This window comes from Gobio gobio (assembly GCF_949357685.1).
Source record: "Gobio gobio genome assembly, chromosome: 7".
Lineage (NCBI taxonomy): Eukaryota > Metazoa > Chordata > Actinopteri > Cypriniformes > Gobionidae > Gobio > Gobio gobio.
In genome coordinates this window covers 36,614,406-36,634,647 of record NC_137103.1, presented here as the reverse complement: position 1 = coordinate 36,634,647, position 20,242 = coordinate 36,614,406, and the positions used below count along the sequence as shown (strand labels likewise).

The 20,242-nt window shown below is 36.4% G+C and overlaps 1 protein-coding gene across 2 annotated transcripts; it reads right to left on the bottom strand.

The window, feature by feature from the left end:
• Nucleotides 1-185: 185 nt before the first annotated feature.
• mcf2lb (mcf.2 cell line derived transforming sequence-like b) lies at nt 186-19,512 on the bottom strand. 2 transcript variants are annotated; one of them, XM_079821386.1, is made up of 30 exons: nt 19,335-19,503; nt 15,413-15,496; nt 13,225-13,339; nt 13,057-13,147; nt 12,802-12,915; nt 12,592-12,708; nt 11,687-11,836; nt 11,458-11,582; nt 10,580-10,694; nt 10,354-10,473; nt 10,019-10,213; nt 9,540-9,731; nt 8,843-8,987; nt 8,688-8,752; nt 8,458-8,537; nt 8,275-8,341; nt 8,051-8,166; nt 7,792-7,861; nt 7,585-7,677; nt 6,869-6,961; nt 6,055-6,180; nt 5,720-5,941; nt 2,957-3,049; nt 2,756-2,834; nt 2,597-2,654; nt 2,426-2,526; nt 2,252-2,317; nt 1,909-1,983; nt 1,242-1,351; nt 186-1,158 (listed from the first exon to the last, which is right to left on the bottom strand). In XM_079821386.1, exons 1-30 carry the CDS (start codon nt 19,414-19,416, stop codon nt 1,081-1,083), a joined length of 3,237 nt encoding a protein of 1,078 aa, XP_079677512.1. In that variant the 5' UTR covers nt 19,417-19,503; the 3' UTR covers nt 186-1,080. The 2 variants fall into 2 exon arrangements, with proteins under 2 accessions (XP_079677512.1, XP_079677513.1); XM_079821387.1 differs by lacking the exon at nt 1,909-1,983 and having other exon boundaries at nt 19,335-19,512.
• Nucleotides 19,513-20,242: the final 730 nt, after the last annotated feature.

Genomic DNA, 20,242 nt, shown 5'->3' with positions numbered 1-20,242 from the left:
TATATATATATATATATATATATATATATATATATATATATATATATATATCTCAAGCATTTTGTATGATCCCTCTTATTTTGTTAAAAATTATTCACATTATCACAGATTCTGCAAGGGGCAGAATTTAGAGTCAAAATGTAGAATCCTAATACATTTAATGCCCAATCAAAATAGGCAAAACTCATTAGTCAACTATGGTTTTATTTTTTGATATGCATATATAAAACAATATTGATTTGTAAACATATTTAACATACAAATGGCACAGGGTGATCACAGTCACTTTGAGAAATAATATCTGCATATATGATATGCTTGTTTTACATGTATGTCCTAGTTTTCTGCACACAATGGTATAACAACTGTCACATGCATTCACATTGGAGATCACAGGACTTGACAACAGACATGCCATATCCCAGTATAGACACAATTACTGTGGCACAAATTACTACTAAGTTTTAAGGGATATGAAACATGTATCACAGCATACTATAAGACAGTGTGTAAAGAGACGGCTCAGGTATCTGAGGAAATGCATTATTTTGGTGGATTCTAAGACTACACTCTTGAAAATAAAGCTTCTTCAATGGGTCTTTGAGTTATGAGAACAAAAGTCATTTTCCATTGTATATAGTCAAAAAGTTCTTGCTGTTACATTATAGGTTTTTACATCTTAGTCTAGAGATGGTTTCTTATATATTTAAATAATAAAAAGCTCCATGTGAAGGCTGATAACCATTTTTTTTTTTACACTAACCTTTTGGTTTTTGAGTGGTTATTATGACCCCTGCTGGTAGATGTATGGTTCTAAAATGCATTTTTCTCCATTGACAACGATTTAAAATGTGTACTCTCAAAAAAGTTTTTTTTTGTCACATTAACATTTAAATGAATGTAAATGCTAATGGACAGCTTTCTCCAGGTATTCTAAACCACGCGGTTCTATCAGGAACCTTTATGTTTAAGAGTATGCAAAACTTCAAAGTTAATGTTTCCTCTTTTTCAGAGTTTTGCATGACACATAGTGTATATGCTGTACATTGATGGCATTACGGACACATTCACACTCAACTCTCATTCCTCAGGATCCTCAGTCTCTTCAGGAAGCTGGATTTCTTCCTCTATTCTCATAGACTGCAGCTCATCTTCACACTGAAATAAAGATGAGGACATGCTTAAAACATGACACCGTTTTTTAAAAGTCTAACAGTAAAAAAACAGACATGGTCTTGCACCAGTTTATCTTCCTTCTCCTCTTCAGGGTCAGAGTTCATCTGCTCCTCTGCACTAAAGTATCCATCATGCTCCACAGAGGCATCCAGCGAAAGAGATCCTTTTGACCAACCTGAGACAAACAGAAGAAAATGAAAGAAGTTAAAAGGATGGGGAACAGAGTTTGTATTGTAAGGGTGAACACATAAATGAGGGCCACGTAGAGATGACAGAGAAAGTACCAGCGAAGCCTCATTGTGACGTGATCGACAAGGGACAGACCAGTGACCGTTTCCCAAACCACACAAAGAGCATGCGTGGGTGTGTGTCAGTGGAATGTTCCGGGTTCAATACAAGTTGATGTCTATCAACAGCATAAATAAAAGGACTTTTGTTTTGAAACCCTCTGTAATGTCTTGCTCCATTAACTTCCGTTGTAAATCTATTACCATAAACACGTTTTTGTATGTTTTTACAAAAAGAGGGACTAGTCAAAATGATTTTTTTGTGTAACCGATGCTGTCGATAGAGCTTAACCCGAAACAATCTTGTATAGACAAAGATGTGGTCAGAACCACTCGGAAAGCATCAGATTAGACACACATACAACCTACAAGCACATGCCACTCTAGTAAGACCTCAGTGGAGTATGCATGAGTGTGCACATACGTGTGTACTCAGTATGTGTACCTCTCCTACGATTCTGAAACAGGCTTGATGTACTGAACCACCTGACTCCGCCCAAGTTAGGGTGTGGCCCTGTTTCTGGGAGGAAAATAACCAATCAGACTACATCTACGCATCTTCTTAATATGGCACATTGCCTGAAGTACACCTGACAGAGTTTTGAGTGAGCTATTCCTTTGAGGATCAGCTAATTTTCTGCCTTTACACTTTAGAGAGCTTGGTGGTAATGAATTAGCTGTTTTTAGCATCAGCCATTTTCCATTTTTATTTTTAAAATCTCTTGAAGAGAAGATATCAAGAACGTGTGAACTTCATGTCTGTTTTTCAGTCTGCTGAAATAGGTCACCTAGAGGTGTAGGGTCACTTCGGATATCCTGTCGTTTTGGTTTCGTCTCAAAGCTGAATGAAGACCCTGTAAACCACCAAAAGCAACAGAAAGAAGTTAAAGGGGAAGTTCAATCAATCACACTAATGACATGATGTATGCATGCATGTAGTAGAGTTGGATTTCTTCACTCACCTTTTGCTCTCTGTGTTGTTCCAGGTTCTAGAATGTTCTCAAGTTCTTTGCCTTCCTCTTCTGTCTTCTGTTTCTTCACTCCTCCACTCCTGAGGTTAGGTCTTAAGATGTGATGAATTTCATGTTATAAAATAAGATCCAATATAAATGTGATTGTGTGTGTAATCGTACCTGTTAGTTGAGCTGGTATCTGAGGTGAACTGTTCAGGTGCCCTCTGTTGACTTGCCTCTACATAACAAGAGCATGCATTTAATGCATCGTTGTGTTAAATCGGTCATCTGAGTGCATCACATATTTCTTTCCAAACAAACATAAAACCAGACCAATACCTTTGTAGGCCTCCAACTGTCCTGTTAAAAGTTTCCGGATTTCTGTCACCCAGATGGTCTTAACCTCCTCAGACACGGCCTACCGGATAACATACATCACAAAGCCACATATAAACCAGATATTTGATAAATCCAGACTTAACACATGTAACAATCTTTTTAATAGAAATATGAACTCAAGATGCACACTCTTGTGCTCACCTGTACTGTGTAGACCTCATCCCTCGAACTGGACCAGATCTCAAACTTCTTGCTGTCCCCTTTAGCATGCTCTGTTATTCCAATAGCAGCCATCTAATGAAGACAAAAAGAGACCATCAGGTAAATAGGCTATTAAAGTATGAAAAAATTATTTATACAGTGAGGAAAATAAGTATTTGAACACCCTGCTATTTTGCAAGTTCTCCCACTTAGAAATCATGGAGGGGTCTGAAATTGTCATTGTAGGTGCATGTTCACTGTGAGAGACATAATCTAAAAAAAAAAATCCAGAAATCACATGTATGATTTTTTAACTATTTATTTGTATGATACAGCTGAAAAAAAGTATTTGAACACCTGTCTATCAGCTAGAATTCTGACCCTCAAAGACCTGTTAGTCTGCCTTTAAAATGTCCACCTCCACTCCATTTATTATCCTAAATTAGATGCACCTGTTTGAGGTCGTTAGCTGCATAAAGACACCTGTCCACCCCATACAATCAGTAAGAATCCAACCCCTAACATGGCCAAGACCAAAGAGCCGTCCAAAGACACTAGAGACAAAATTGTACACCTCCACAAGGCTGGAAAGGGCTACAGGGAAATTGCCAAGCAGCTTGGTGAAAAAAGGTCCACTGTTGGAGCAATCATTAGAAAATGGAAGAAGCTAAACATGACTGTCAATCTCCCTCGGACTGGGGCTCCATGCAAGATCTCACCTCGTGGGGTCTCAATGATCCTAAGAAAGGTGAGAAATCAGCCCAGAACTACACGAGAGGAGCTGGTCAATGACCTGAAAAGAGCTGGGACCACCGTTTCCAAGGTTAATTTTGGGAATACACTAAGACATGGTTTGAAATCATGCATGGCACGGAAGGTTCCCCTGCTTAAACCAGAACATGTCCAGGCCCGTCTTAAGTTTGCCAATGACCATTTGGATGATCCAGAGGAGTCATGGGAGAAAGTCATGTGGTCAGATGAGACCAAAATAGAACTAATTCCACTAAACGTGTTTGGAGGAAGAAGAATGATGAGTACCATCCCAAGAAAACCATCCCTACTGTGAAGCATGGGGGTGGTAGCATCATGCTTTGGGGGTGTTTTTCTGCACATGGGACAGGGCGACTGCACTGTATTAAGGAGAGGATGACCGGGGCCATGTATTAAGAGATTTTGGGGAACAACCTCTAACCTTCCCTGAGTTAGAGCATTGAAGATGGGTCGAGGCTGGGTCTTCAAACATGACAATGACCTGAAGCACACAGCAAGGATAACCAAGGAGTGGCTCTGTAAGAAGCATTTCAAGGTTCTGGCGTGGCTAGCCAGTCTCCAGACCTAAACCCAATAGAGAATCTTTGGAGGGAGCTCAAACTCCATGTTTCTCAGCGACAGGCCAGAAACCTGACTGATCTAGAGAAGATCTGTGTGGAGGAGTGGGCCAAAATCCCTCCTGCAGTGTGTGCAAACCTGGTGAAAAACTACAGGAAACGTTTGACCTCTGTAATTGCAAACAAAGGCTACTGTACCAAATATTAACATTTATTTTCTCAGGTGTTCAAATACTTATTTGCAGCTGTATCATACAAATAAATAGTTAAAAAATACATTGTGATTTCTGGATATTTTTTTTTTTAGATTATGTCTCTCACAGTGGACATGCACCTACGATGAAAATTTCAGACCCCTCCATGATTTCTAAGTGGAACTTGCAAAATAGCAGGGTGTTCAAATACGTATTTTCCTCACTGTATATGTATATGTATATATATATATATATATATATATATATATATATATATATATATATATATATATATATATATATATATATATATATATATATATATATATATATATATATATATATATATATATATATATATATATATATATATATATATATATATATATACACACACACACATTTTTGTGACCTAGCACATTTTATTCTATAAATATGTAAATTAGGCACAATCTTATGCACAAATTGAATTATATAAAAAAGCACTTTATACAAAATGTTTTCTGCAGGGCATTTCACCAAAAAAGTTTAAATATTTGAGTTTGTCCATGTTATAAATGGTTCCTGCATTAAAAAAAATATATATAATAAATACATCAGTATTGCTGTACATGAAACGGTATGCAATAACAGTGTAAATTATTATATTTATAAAAAATGATGCCTTATTGAGAGAATAAAGCCCTCCCTACCCCTACCGCTAACAGATAAACACTTAATTATTAAACACACGTTAAATACTTTATTTCCACTTTTAGAGGTTTTTCTTTATTTTTATTAAAAATAATTGCCTTTCTGATCTGATATGTGTTGGGAAAAGGGAGTAGAGTGAGTTGAGCAGCAAAGGTAGATTTGAACTAAGGTCTAAAACTTTCTGCCATGCCTACTGCTACTGTCAACAATCCAACGTCTTCTGTAATTTTGTCTATCCCAACCAGACACCAGTGGGCGGAGTTAGAGTAAATAGCCTCTGCCAACAAGGCAGGCAATTTGCAGAGTGTAAATAGACACTCCGAAATAACATGCTAATGTCCCATAAAATATACCTGAAATATTGCATTTGCTATTTTAGAAAAACGTCAGATCTGGAAAAGGGCCTTTGAAAGATGCAACTCTGGTAGTCACAACATTTTTTCTATATAGAGATTTTCCTCAGCATGGGAGAAATGCTATGATTAATTGAACATCATAGAAGTGATGGCAATCTTTAGCTAAGCATTATTAAATGTTAATATACTCACGCTGAGCTCCTGTTTGAAGCTATATGAGGGGGCTTTCTCATATCCCTCTCCGCTCTCCTCTCGTCTCTTGCAGAAGAGCACAGCTTTCTCATGCAGGAACAGGTGTCTCTGCATGGGCTTAAACCTGGCCAACTCTATCACCTTCACATGACCCCTCTTATGCTCCGCCCACACACTGAATGACCCCTGCATCAGCAGGCGACCCAGGTCCCCAAGGTTACCCTGCATGGAATCAATATATATTGCTTGTAAATGTGGAATAAATAGGAGTGACAAAAAACATTAATGAATATTGATGAGCAAGATGAGAGTAAAGTGTGAGTATGTTTTTTTACCTCATATCCTGTGATGGCAATGAGATGCATTGAGTCATTTACAGCCTTCAGGATCCCTAGTATGGAGGAAAGAGCTGCCTGCAGCTCCACTGAGCCCTCGCAGCCTTTACTGTACTTAATCATCTCCTAAATCACACACAAACACACATTTAAAAGATTTTTTTTATTACATAATACATATAAATTTCACATCTTTCTCTCTTCTGACCAACTTAATCAATCTCTCTATATTTTTCCCTCATTTGGAAAGTCATGGAAACGGCATCACAGATGTTTTTCTTTTGCTACTGGAGCAAATGGAACTACAAAAATATTATATCCATTCACCAATAAAGAAATTTACCCAACTATGGCGACTTTGGCTTCTGAGAACCCTGGAAATGTGAAACAGATTATCGAAAAAAGAAAAAAAGTATGGCGGGGACTTGGTTCTTTCCTTTGGTTGTTGATTGGATGGAGGCAGATCTGAGGATGGAGGCAGATCTGAGTTTGCAGTCGATTGTAAGAAAGGAGTGGGGTTTAAACAGACTAAATTATAGGAAAAATCCAGCATACGTCACCAGAGAGAAGTTGTTTTCACCAGAAGATCGAGAAGACATTTATTATTGAAGATTACGAGGTAAAAACTAATTTAAAAAAAATGAAATGCAAGGAGGAATCGTTCAGAATAAGATCAATAACAAGTATTTAGAATACAGAGTAATTCATACTGAAATGCAGTGCTTACCATTTATCTCATATTCAGATGTCTAAAACAAACCCTTTAGTTAAAACATCTCCACACACACACACACACACACACACACTCTAGTACCTTCAGCAGGAGCTGGTATTTAGTGATCCTCTGCACAGGCTTTAGTAAGTATGAGTCCAGCCCCAGCTTGTGCTCTAGTTTCTTCTGACACTCCTGATGAACAAACACAATGTGGTAAAGTTGTTCAAATGGCACTCTTTCATAGAGAGGGCCTGATGTCAACAACAACTTGTGGTTAGTGTGTATGTGTGTGAGAGAGTGTGTGTTTGGAATAGAATACTAGAGTATGCAGTATGCACTGCGTGTTCCACAGTATTTAAAAAAACAAGCATGGAAAACAGTCTTCAATATTCACATATACATGTTTCAAACATTTCAACAGTGTTCATTTTGCATTTTAGTCCAATTTTGTAAAAATCTATTGGAAGTCCAATCAAATAATGAATGAAGAAGATGATGGTAAAAATCATATTACTTCCGGATTATTTGTCACTCTGAATATGGAAAGTCAGGTGTGGGACATTGGTTTGTGGTATATAGTGTTTCACACTGTGAACTACATTTTTGGCAAATGTAGGTCTTCCAAATTTTACATGCAAATTGAACATTGTATATTATATATATATATATATATATATATATATATATATATATATATATATATATATATATATATATATATATATATATATATATATATATATATATATATATATATATATATATAGTATGTAGCAGTAGTATGTTGTTTTAAATATGTATGTGTGCATGCATACCTGGAAGAAGGCGCAGTCTGAGCACTGCCTCCAGAGGCTCTCAGAACGAGGCTTGTTGTGACAGTATTTCTCATAGATCTGCAGCTCCCTCATCTAAACAACCACAATGACCAAAGGCCTGAGCATCACTGAGAAAAATAAACTTTAAAAAGTTTGTTTCATACGTCAAAAAAAAAAAGCTTTTCTTGCTAGTTTTATAAAACTCACCCAGTCTAAAAAGCAGCGGCCCACAAGCTCAGGACAGTCAGTGTAAGTCTCCAGCTCTTTGAGGAATATTCTGAAAGAGAGGAATTTAAAATGAATTGTGAAATTTATTTGATCTGGATTGGTTTAATCAGTGAAATCTGCGAACAAACAATTCTCAAAAAGGAATCAGGCTTTACATCCTAACTAATGATTCTACTAACTATTCTGCAAATACTGTTTACATTTCAATGTTGTCATTGCCATTTTCAATGGTGCTCACCTTTTGTGGAAATTATAAATCTCTTGCATGTTCCCAAATAACACATCCTTCTTGTTCTGCAGGGCTGCAGGGATGAGAGAAGCCATGGAGGGGTTGTCCATATCAGCAGCATATCCCTACAGCACACACACATTTAAAGGAATATGTCCTCCCACATAATACAATTTAGTTTCTTGATGTGAAGATGAATAAATATTAATGAAAGAACTGACAGATTCACTCACTTGCAAAACACACATAAGCTCTTCCACATATGCTCTCTCTGTTTCCAGTAACTCATTCATTACATGCCTGTGAACAAACACAGAACAAACGCACAATGAAAAACAGTTAATTACTACACTGTAGAGGGGTGTTGATGGTCTAAAAAGCCACATTCCCCCTTTCCCCTTTGACCCTGGACTGACCTGCGTAGGATAGCCAGCGTTTCCTCCTCCTCAGATACAGAAGCATTGCGACTGCTCCTGTCAACTTGATCAAAGCTTACCTACATAGTGAGGATCATTATTGAGTAACTTACATAGAGTTCACTACACAAGAGATAGAGTAAGAGGTTTATAGCATTTGTTTATACAAAGAGAGGGATTTAAAATGATTGAAAAATACACTGAGGGTATTATAGATTAATTAAACACACTTCTTTACAGGACACCCTGCTGTCTGAGTCCTCACTAAGACAGATGTTCTCATGATCCCTGTGAGCTGAAAGAGAGAAATAATCCAATTGCCTCAATTTTACACGACAGACAGGCAGATAGACAGACAGACAGGCAGGCAGATATACATACATACCAGGAGATGAGAGTGACTCTGGTCGAGGGGCCACAGGCTGGACAGGGCGTGTTTGCTTGGCTGCTAGTTTTTTTAGGCTAACCCTCCTCCTCTCAAACATCTCCTGTAGTGAGGCTTTCTTCTCAAATGCACGCTTCACCTGCTCCTGTATCATGACAGATTATGCAATATAATATAACACAATATATAACATTATATTATTTTACATTTACATACTATATACTTATATATTAATACTATTTGCTTATATACTAATTGACACATATATACTAATTGACACACACACACACACACACATACATATATATATATATATATATATATATATATATATACATACATACATACATACATACATACATACATACATACATACATACATACATACATACATACATACATACATACATACATACATACATACATACATACATACATACATACATACATACATATATATATATATATATATATATATATATATATATATATATATATATATAATTATTCATTATTTGTAAAAGATTTTAAAGGATTTCTTAATACATTTTTATTTATTTACATTAATAAAAACTGACTGGCAGTGGCAAACAATAATTTTTCCATTTACTTTTATGCTGTTGACTAAAAATGTAATTGAATTGAATCTGAATTATAAGCGAGTTGCACATATTGTTATGAATTCATATTGCCTCACCCTTAGCTCATTGTTCAGTATGCTCTCATATTCCAGCCAAACTGTGCTGATCTCCCACTGCTGTTTCTCATTGGCTGTCTCCAGGTAAAACTCCAGCTCTGACAGTGCTGACTCCGCCCCCTCCTGTGATTGGCACTTGTCAAGAGGCTGTGATGCTAGCATGTAAATCCCATCATCACACCATTTACACACCTAAAAGAGAAAAAGTACAGAAGAGGATGTGGTTGAAACAGATTTGCATATACAGTAAGAATGTGTGGTACACATGTCTGTGCGTGTGTGTAGAGAATTTGCATGTAGCTGAGTGAAGGTGAGGACTTTATGCACCATCACTCCAGATCTCCCCTGCTGGGAAATTAAACTAGTTCTGTCATAAAAGCTTTATGGGAGGTGTAAATTAATGGTTAAACTGGTAATTGAAAGATTTATATAAATATATTCAAATATAAATATGTGCATGTTTGTGTATTTCTAGTCACCGTGTCCAGTCTTCTATGTAGCTCCATAGCCTGTGTCAGCATGTTCCTCTTGTCTTTTAGCTCTTGGATGAGGTTATCTCTCGCTTTCTGTAGCTCACTGCATTTTACTGCAACACTGTCATCAACATTCTGAGAGCTGTCAATCAATCCTTGGCCTTCGGCAACCAGAGATTTTACTCTGTCTAGCACTTCCTGCTGAAAAAGGAGGTGTGTTAGAGAGGAGGTATTCATCACAAGGCTTACTGAAATCTTTCATATCAATTAGACTGACACATCCATGCATATATGTGTGGATGAATGATTACACAATAATTATTCTGTCGGTGGAGACTCACACAGACTTTCTTTTCGTGATTGGTCAGTTCTTGAAGGAGATGTTCTGTTTGGGCGGGGCTTATTCCAATATCTGAGAAAGTATTCAGCATTTCTGTTGCCTGCTCCAGCTCGGTTTGCAACTACAACACCATAGCATAAGAAAACAGAGTGCAAATATTATTAGTAAATGCTAATGTATTTCAGTAATAAGAATAAGCAGTAAATTATGTATTTTAAAAGCAAGACCTGTTGAAAGCTGTGCTCAAACTGGCAGAGTTTCAAACATAGCTCCAATTTATTTTGATGCTGAATCCAGAACTCATCAAATGCTGTAGAACTCTCATTCAACTGGGATAATAGCCTGCAAGTTGGCAGGGAACAAGAGAGAGAGGGACATATGAGTTGATTATCATTCAGAAATCTGATTGAGGAAATAATTGACAGTGCATACATTAAACAAAACAAATATTACATGTATATTGGATGAAATATGAAATTGTGTATAAACTTCCAGTGTTGTTATTGTTAACTAAAACTATTCAAAATTGTTGTCGGTATTTGAACTAAAATTGAAATGAAATAAAGCATGAATATTTAATGAAAAGTTTTCATTAGAAATGTTGCTTTGGAAACTAACTGAAACAGCCTAAATAGGTTTAAGTTAAAATACTAAAATGACTAATAAAATAATTAATAAAATAATAATAATTGATTAAATCTACATATAAAAAACTAATAAAAAGACAAAAAAGAACAAGTAAGTTCAAAATATTAATAAATACTAAATAGTATTATAGTCTATTATTATATAAATAATACTAAAATAACACTAATCTCAATTATGCTGTATATATTGAGGTCCTAAAGCATGAGGTAACGGTGAGATACAACCGTAAAATCATGTGAATCACTCTGCCAATGTGATAATGCTTGTCCATTATGTTTCCTGAATAGGTCAAACCATTAAAATTCAAATTATACATTGAGAATGAGCATGTCGGGATGATATACTGTGTATATATATAATATATATTTATACAGTATTTTTTTGAGATTCAGATGCAGAACAACAACTAATAACAAGAGAAAAAGTTATATCTACTAAGGAAGAGTCACAGATTTACCTGTGCACTGTAGCAAGATTCTCAAGCTGATCGGGGTTGAGACTGCTGTCCGGATCTCTGCGGACCGGTTCCCTGATGTTCTCCAAGAGTTTCCGTCCTTGGCTGAGAGCTCCTGCCATCTCTTCCTAAAGAGAAAACAATGAAGCAAAGAATAATTTTGTAAAACCCAAATGAATGTGTGAGGTGGCACATTTTGAAAACTGAACATATTGAATGCTTTTTTATATACTTTCAAACGGTCTTTTCTGCTGGTGTGTGTATTGAGCAGATTGCCGGCTGTTAGGTGGTTGTTAGGCAGCTCTGTTTCTGCCAGCTCTCTGCCGAACACTTGCAGTCTCTGAGCCATCCTCTTCACAAATGCAGCAAAGCTTTCTAGATCCTATGAGCACAAAGAAATCATAATTTCACATATGATGTATATCACTGGTGTAGCTTGATTGATTTTGTGTATGCAGTGAGGTTTTTAATGTTTTTAATGTACTCAAATTTTTCTCCAATTAAAAACATTACACATAAAACGTAATTAAATTCACTTTTACAATATTTCAATCATATTCAATGAAATGCCAGAAAGTTTTATTGATAGCCCAATGAAAGATGTTTTATGATTGTTCAGCAAATTTTTGCAGGCGAGATCCAGTCATTTCAATAGAAATCCACTTTTTCCCAACACAGATTTCGCAACAGCTTTAAGTTGGCCAAGTGAATTCACCATGTTGACCAACAGAAAGCTACTTGCTTTGAAAGTGACTTCTGTGAGAGCTGTGTTTCTTTGCTACACTATTGACGATAGACAATAGACCTTTTTGTACGCAGAATTTTGCTGTAATTACATTAATGTGAGCGTACCTTTACAGTACATGAAGCAGGTCATCTCATGGAGGCCGCAATGTTGCAATCACATAAAAAGCTGTACATTATTAACATTATGAATATGATTTCACTTTATCCCCCCGATTATTTGGCACTGTCACTCATTAAATAAATTAAATCAGGGTTGACTGCAAATTATGCATTTCTACAAATAAATTGGAAAGCAATTCGATTTCAAGTGATGCTGACACCACACCACACCACTAGGTATAAGTGTAAAAAAATACAGAGTGCAACTTTAAGATGTGTGTTTGGTCTTACAGTGCGATGAGAAATCCAGGTCTTGTGGCAGTAGTATTGAGAGCCATCCAGTTCTTGTGTCAGTTGACTCCGATCAATATAAGAGTGCAGATCAGCCACTGAACTTAGCATGATGACCTTCAATACACGCAGGCTTCGTTATTTACAACGACATGACACACACAAACAGATGTGGCCTGTACAAACATAACACACATTTGGGTTACTTACCGGTACTTTAAAGTCATCTCTGTGGAGTTTGAAGAACACATCAGATAACGTTCGCTGCAGGATAGCACTGGGTCTCAGCACCAGAACAAGCCGAAGATTAGCAGGAAACCAGCCCTACACACAGACACATAAGAAAGCACACATATATATTATAGACAATAAAACAAAATATCCAAATGTGTGTGAAGTATTTGCAAAAATATTATTGAAGACAATATTTATGTGCGTCTATGTGTGAGATTCAGTTAGACTTACTGAGATACGCAGTAATGTTGCCTTTAAACACGTCCACCGATCTCGACGCCTATCAATCACTACGATAAAGCCCACACCTGCTGCACTCAGACTGATGTAGACACATGAACATGTGATACTGCTGTCAGCATGTATGATATTCAAACGTGTGTTGATGTGTGCATTTACCTGGGAATACTTGTCAGGTAAGTAAGAACATTACGAAACTCTTGGTCTCCAATTTCACAAAAGGAAGAGAATTCTGGGAAGATAATGATAGGGCTTCCATCTTGTCCTCTCCCCCCTAAAATAGATAGACAGAAATATGAAGAATCAAAGAGGAAAATCCTGCTCCTATAATCTGTTCAACGAGCAAACAGCAGGGGGCAATACAAATCAGAAACTGTGCTGCGTCTGTGTTGGCATGCATCAGAGATCTTAAATTAGCACACAGGCAAGCCAATGAAAACCAATGCTCACACCACCTGTATGCTATGCCACAGTTTTCATATTGTGTGCTACTGCTATTGAACAACAGTGTTTGAGAGGTCTGTGATAGACAAACTGTGACATAATACCAGATCGGCTTGTTAGTGTTCTTATAATCTGTTTGGCAGCTAGCATCAAGAATTTTGGCTTTAAAACCCTATTTTATCCCTGCTGCACCATTGACAAGACTGAGCCTCAATTACCAAAAAAAAAAAAAAAATGTACAAGCCATATACACTACACCACCTGCCTTTGTAAAACTATAATGACGCTAGCTTGTTATGGGTGATAACCACGCTGTTGCTATGCAGTTGCTAAGGTGTTCTGTTGGTATTTTGCATGTAGCTACACTTAAGTTCAAAATTTTGAGGTCAAAGATTTTTTTAATGTTTTTGACCAAGGATTTGGTTGATTATTATATTATATATCTTTTGATGAAGTTGTTTTTTGTTTTTTGTTTTTGCAGTAATGTAAAAGTCTTTACCGTCACTTTTGACCAATTGAATGCATTTTTACTGAATGAAAAGTATTAATTTCTTAAAATAAAAGGATATCTTAAGGACCCCAAACCTTTGAACAATAGTGTACTTTGCTACTAACTTGTCATATTGTTAGTCAGTGTATATTGTTACTTACTATATTGTCAAAAGAGACTAAGTCTCATTGATATCCTGATTTCTAGGTTTGGGTTTGGGATTGTTTTGCCCATTTTACTGCTTAGAAAAGTGATTGAAAAGTAATTGGTCTAATATAGTGAACCTAGTATAGTATAGAGCCTCTCCTCACCAAGTCTCATTAATAAATATAATAATAAACAAGATAAAATGAAGAGATAAAGACACATAAGTGTTGTCAGTATTCCCTCAGGATAGAAACTATGATTATACCAATGTATAAAGCGAGTCTCAAAAACGTCACTTTATTCTTCCCAACTATTCGCTCCTTCAAATCAGGATGAATATACAAAGTGAAACATCGGTGATAAGACAGAGAGAAGACAGCGGTGATGGAATCGAAAGAGAAATAGAGAGACAGAGAAAGCCACTGGGTGAAGATCCCAATGTGACAAAAATATAAATTTGGCAAGTCATGCCTTCTTCTCCCTGTCTCCATGACAACAGGACAGAGATTGTGCAAGCATGTTGACTCAGTTCAGTTTCATGGTAACAACCTGTCATCAAAAACAACACATATTCAGATGAAATCCTTAAAGCTGCAGTCTATGTACATACCCACATCTCACAAAAGTGTTTTTAAACACCAGAATATATTTTTCATCTCCATCGTTTTTACTTGCTTTCCAGAGAAACACATTCAGTTCAAAGAAATTATCCAACCAGCGATTATAGACAGAAGCAGGAAATAATGGGAAGTGAATTTTGACTAACAAATCTACACATACGTACATGTGCACTAACGTTTATGCTGTTACATATTCAAATACATAATTTTGTGTGCTCTTATTGAAGAACTATTTTATACTACAATCTTTTTTTAAATGGATTGCTTACCCTCATTTAGATAAAGGAAAGTATTACTATTGCAATATACAATAAATGTGTTGTATGAGTAAGATTCCTCCTAAAATAAAAATGTGGCTGGCATAACTTTAGTCATGGAGGAATTTGATAAGAAATATTTGAGTTTGCATTGAAATATCTGACTCCAGATTTTAGTATGTTGACAACCTTGGAGACCTTGTTGAGATCTGATTTGAAGTTTTTTTTAGGAAACTTATCCAATAATTAAAAATGCATAAGCAAAAGTCTCCATCTGCTTTATATGACACACAATTGAGATATAATTTGTTTTAGTTTTTTCCTTGTGGGTCCTTACAGTAGGTCCCTGGATAATATTTCAGTTTCATGGATAAAGAAAGAATATTTACCTGACAGGAATGCAAACTGTCTCTTGAGCTCAGTGATGATGTCAGCAGCAAAGAGAGGACTGGACTCCTTCTGCATGATCTCATCTGTAACAAACACACAGAGACACACAAACATCTCATCAACAGTTGACCGGGACAGCATCGTTCATTATAACAGGAGTGTTCTAGTTCTCCCTGTAACCCAGGGCAAGACAATGATCCTGCAGTATCACCCTTTAAATTAAGTGTAAAACACTCTGCTGCAAATCTTTTACAGTGCCCTAACTTGAACAACAGCAAATAACACAATGAAAAATAGCACTTATCTTATTGTTGTTAATTGATAAGATGAAATAAACCACAGGTAAGAAGACCCTACAGAGTCTGGACACACACACTAATATATTACTGGCTGTCTTGAATGTATTGTGTCTTTGGCTGGTGTTTATTACCATCTGAGGGAGGTGAATCTTGCCCAAAGCAATTCCCATGCTCTGGTCAATGGCACATCAGATATGTTTAGAAAGAAAAGAGCAGGTGATTTCCTATCTCAACCAAAACCACCTCTGGATATAGTGCCACAAAGTGCATACAACTAATTATCTGCATGCCCACACCTTCTATTGTATATTATATCATGGTCTCAATGTTTTTTAACTTCATTTTTTTTTAAAACCTAGACGCCAATCAGATATTAGAAGCGGTACTTAAAAGTGAATGACAGAAGAGGCCTGAAAAGAGGGAGAATACATCCGTTGCCGTCTTTTGTTCTTCTAAAACAAGAGTGTGCTGTCCCATTGGAGTCAGATTTACCCCCTTAGGATATTCACACACACTGGACAGAAAATCAGCTGTCGCATTTCAAATGTGATTTTATGGTAGCCCTTGTTTGTTCTATCTCTCCTGCTCTCAGTTCTAATCAATTATAATCAATACTTTATTTGTATGACAAAACTGCAAAATTTGTCAGAAATCTTTGTCAGAAATAACAATAGTGCAAATGGAGTAAATAACAAATTAACAAATCAAATAATTGTATAAAATATTTAAAAACAATTCAAATAAAATATGTCCTCACTTACTTTCGAGCCAGTGGCAACATCTGGAAAATTGGTAATATTTCTCAACCTCTGTTAGAGGAATGCACACAGTTTTCCCTCTGTTCTGTACATCCATTCCTCTGTTTCTCTCTTCCTCTTGTTTTCCAATGTCTCACTAAATCCCCGGTTGTCTTGTAACCATATGCAGTGATCTCAGAATGAGCTACCTGGGACAGGTGCACCAGTTAATGACTTCCTGTTTCTCTCTCTCTCTCTCTCTCTCTCTCTCTCTCTCTCTATCTCCCTCTCTCTCCCCGCTCACTTCCAGACTTCCTGGAATGAACTGGTCCCCTGACGCACATACACAGGTTCCCTTCACCTGTAACATTTTTATAACTGATAACAGTGATGGATCACTGACTGTAAAGCACTGTACTTCCTTTGTTTTCACTCTTTCCATGTCTGTCTGTGTCGGCACAATCACCCCAAAAAGAGTCCGCCGCCCCCCCAGGAGCCCCTTCCCCCATCACATTGGTGTATGAATGAAACCCTGTGTGAGTCTGTGTTTGGTTGGTTTCTCCCCAGTATAAGAGGAATCTGAGTGCCATCTGATCTTGCTGAGGAGGGAAAGATAAAAGCTGAATTCAAAAGTCACTCAGTAGCCATTCAAACCAACAGATAACATTTAAAAGAAGAAAACAGAGTCTTTTTAGTCTGGTAAATCTCTCTAGCACTGGTAAACCTCTCTCTCTTTCAGACACACATACAAATGTAAATACACACTTTTCCTTAGGAGTCTGCGTGGGCAAAAATATTGCTCCAGTCCAGGGCTGTGTTTCCCAAAAGCATTATAAGCCTAGATCATACTCATAGAACTATTTCCACCAATGGTCTGGTCAACTTAGCTTGCAATGCTTTTGGGAAATGCAGCCCAAACTTAGTCAAACTAAAGTTCAGACGCACACATATATAATCTATTTCACAATAAATGGCTGTAACGTTTTAGTACACAATATTACGAATATCACTGCACACACTGTATAGCGGGGTCCAAAAGTCAAAGGCTATTTTGAAATATAAGATTCAAAATCTCAATTTAAACCTGTAAATAAACAAAGTTGTAGGATTTTGAAAAATGTAAAAGAAAATAAATAAAGATTTGAGACTATTTCTATAGGTTACAAATCAAATAAGCACATTTGTGACTTTACCACAGATAGTTAGATGTTCTTCTTGAAGCTCAAGATGTATTTAAATATAATATTTTAAAATATAAAATAGTTATTTTAATTTTTAATTTTTGATTAAATAAATGCAGCCTTGGTGAGCATGAGAGACTTCTACCAAATATGAAATATTTAATATTCTGAAAGGCATTGCGCTGTACAATCATCTAAATTGTGAATTTTTGACAGTGTAAGCATGCTTTCACTCACTCTGTCCTTGTGTCAGCGGGACCAGAGGAAGCTCTCCACAATCACTGCCTTGTTTGGGACGCCTTTTCCTGGATTTCCTCAGCATAACTCTCCCCTTTCTTGCCGTCTGATACCTGACCTCACAATGTTCTTTTAGTTATGCTTTACGATCCTAACACTACATGATACTAAACTCAAACGGTTGACTGCAATTGTTAAAGCATCAGCTACTAAACTTAATTTCAGAACAGCTCTTAGTTAAACGACATACATGCTTCTACCTACAGCCTGTGTAGTAACTACTGCAGCAAGCCGAGCTACTACTGTGGAAAACTGTGTTTTATGGTATCTGTTTTTGTACTCAGCAGTAACTCTGCCAAACACAAACTCACTTTGGTCAAGTCACCCCCCAGCATGAATCTCACAGGACAGTTTTTGGAATTCTCTTCCTGCCTTTGGCTTCTGAATATGTTCTGAATCCCTTTTGTATCATATTTGATACATTCATTACTAAGGCCTATAAATGATCAACATGATCAATCCTTTGCTGAAAAACATGTTGTACACAATCTTCTACATGCCTTCTGCCCTAGTTCACACTTTTTAGTTTTTAGCAGATTGCCCCCATAATCAAAACTACAGCATTTAAATATCATCTTACAACGACATATTATTGATACATATAGAGTGACATATTCTACTGATATTTATATTCATGTTACACCAGTAGTCTGTTATAAATTTTTTTTTATAAAAATCTATTTGAATTACATTGCAAGCAATCAGAATTTCATCATACTTTTTGGCCAAATAAATAAAAACAAATGTACCAAATTGCATATTTTTTTGCTCAGTTTGCACCTTTGAAAAGAATGAGGTGTTGTTTCCTCCTCAAGCGTGAGCACCATATTCTCACTATATGGGCCATACATGGATGTATCAAATTTGATACAACACAAAACATATATGCAAACTTTTTTAAGGTTTTCATTTATATTTTGTATAAAGGTTCAATAAACTGTTCCATTTAAAAAAAAAAAAAAGATTAAAATAATATCATAAAATAATATCATAAATATAATATAGTATAATTAATATAATATAATATAATATAATATAATATAATATAATATAATATAATATAATATAATATAGAAAATAAACTATTTTTTCACATGTCAGGGTAAATATTTTAACTAAACAATATCACACAAGCAGGAGTGTCGTTGTTCCAAACATCACCTCGGCTATGATTTGGCCGATACTTTGCCCATGAAGTGACCAAAATTTGTGGCTACGTATAAAATTATTCTGTAGTACTGCTGTAATATTCAAAAAGTGAATAATCCTTACCACTGAAAAACAGGACCGAAGATATCAATAAGCCACTCAATGTGTAGAGGCATTTAAACAGAAACAAGTAGCTCTTTAATAAATGGAAACTGACTAGCTGAGTGACAAACATACTCATTTTACAGTTCTTCTTACCAATGTTGTGAGAGGCATTGCTCAATCTGCGCTGTAGCTCTTGCACGACTGCCTTCTCTGTCTGCATCCAGATCATCGCCATCCTTCACTCCAGAGGGAAGAAGGACGGATAGAGTGGACGTTATGAGAAGAATATCACCCTCTGCCCTTCAGTGATGGGCAATTCGGCAGCAGCATCACAGAGAGAGACGGGGGAGGGGCTCTTCAATGACACCTACACAGTCAGACAGTCTATGAATATAAACAGTGGAAACCTTACACGCATGTGCACACAGAATGGCATGATGCTGCTCCAGTTAGGACTTTGGCGCCATCACTAGTACTGTTTCTGCTACTACAGCACATCACAGTGCACCTGGAGTGGAAGCAAGAGGGAAACATTGAAAGAAAGAATTGAATTAACTGTGATTGACTTGAATAGCATATACAGAAGTGAACAACAGTATAACAGAACAAAAAGATGCTCAGATGTTTTGTCACATTGATCAGAACTTATAAGAGTCAGTGATGCAGTGGGTTTGGGTTTAGAACTTTACAGGAAATAAACAGAAAAAAAAACTTCACAGCAGTATTACAGCAGAAATATAGAGATGGATTATTCAGTAAAACTTTTGCCTTTTTCAGTATATAAATCTGCTGTAGGTTATATAAGTGAGCATGTTTCATGGTTGTAATCATAGTAGCTGCTGCATATAATATAAAATGCATTTTTACATTTTCTGAGAGAAATGTGTGTGATGCTCACCATAGGGTAGTTTGTTACTTTCGCTGGTAAATGTGGTATCGGATATTGAAGGTAACGTTAGGCCTAATAGGCTAGCTCATGGATATTCATCCTCTGGTAACGTTAATCGTTTAACGTTACTAAATGAAAAATAATTAGCTAATATGGACGTCGCTTGGTTTTT

Bases quoted from the DNA above. Each gene is read 5' to 3' on its own strand.
- mcf2lb (XM_079821386.1), bottom strand. From the start codon at position 19,416: ATGGCGATGATCTGGATGCAGACAGAGAAGGCAGTCGTGCAAGAGCTA. The intron at 8,988-9,539 runs GTGAGGCAATAT...GTCATGATACAG, and splicing joins TACTGAACAATGAGCTAAGG to GAGCAGGTGAAGCGTGCATT. The intron at 8,167-8,274 runs GTGAGTGAATCT...TGTGTGCTGTAG, and splicing joins AGCTTATGTGTGTTTTGCAA to GGATATGCTGCTGATATGGA.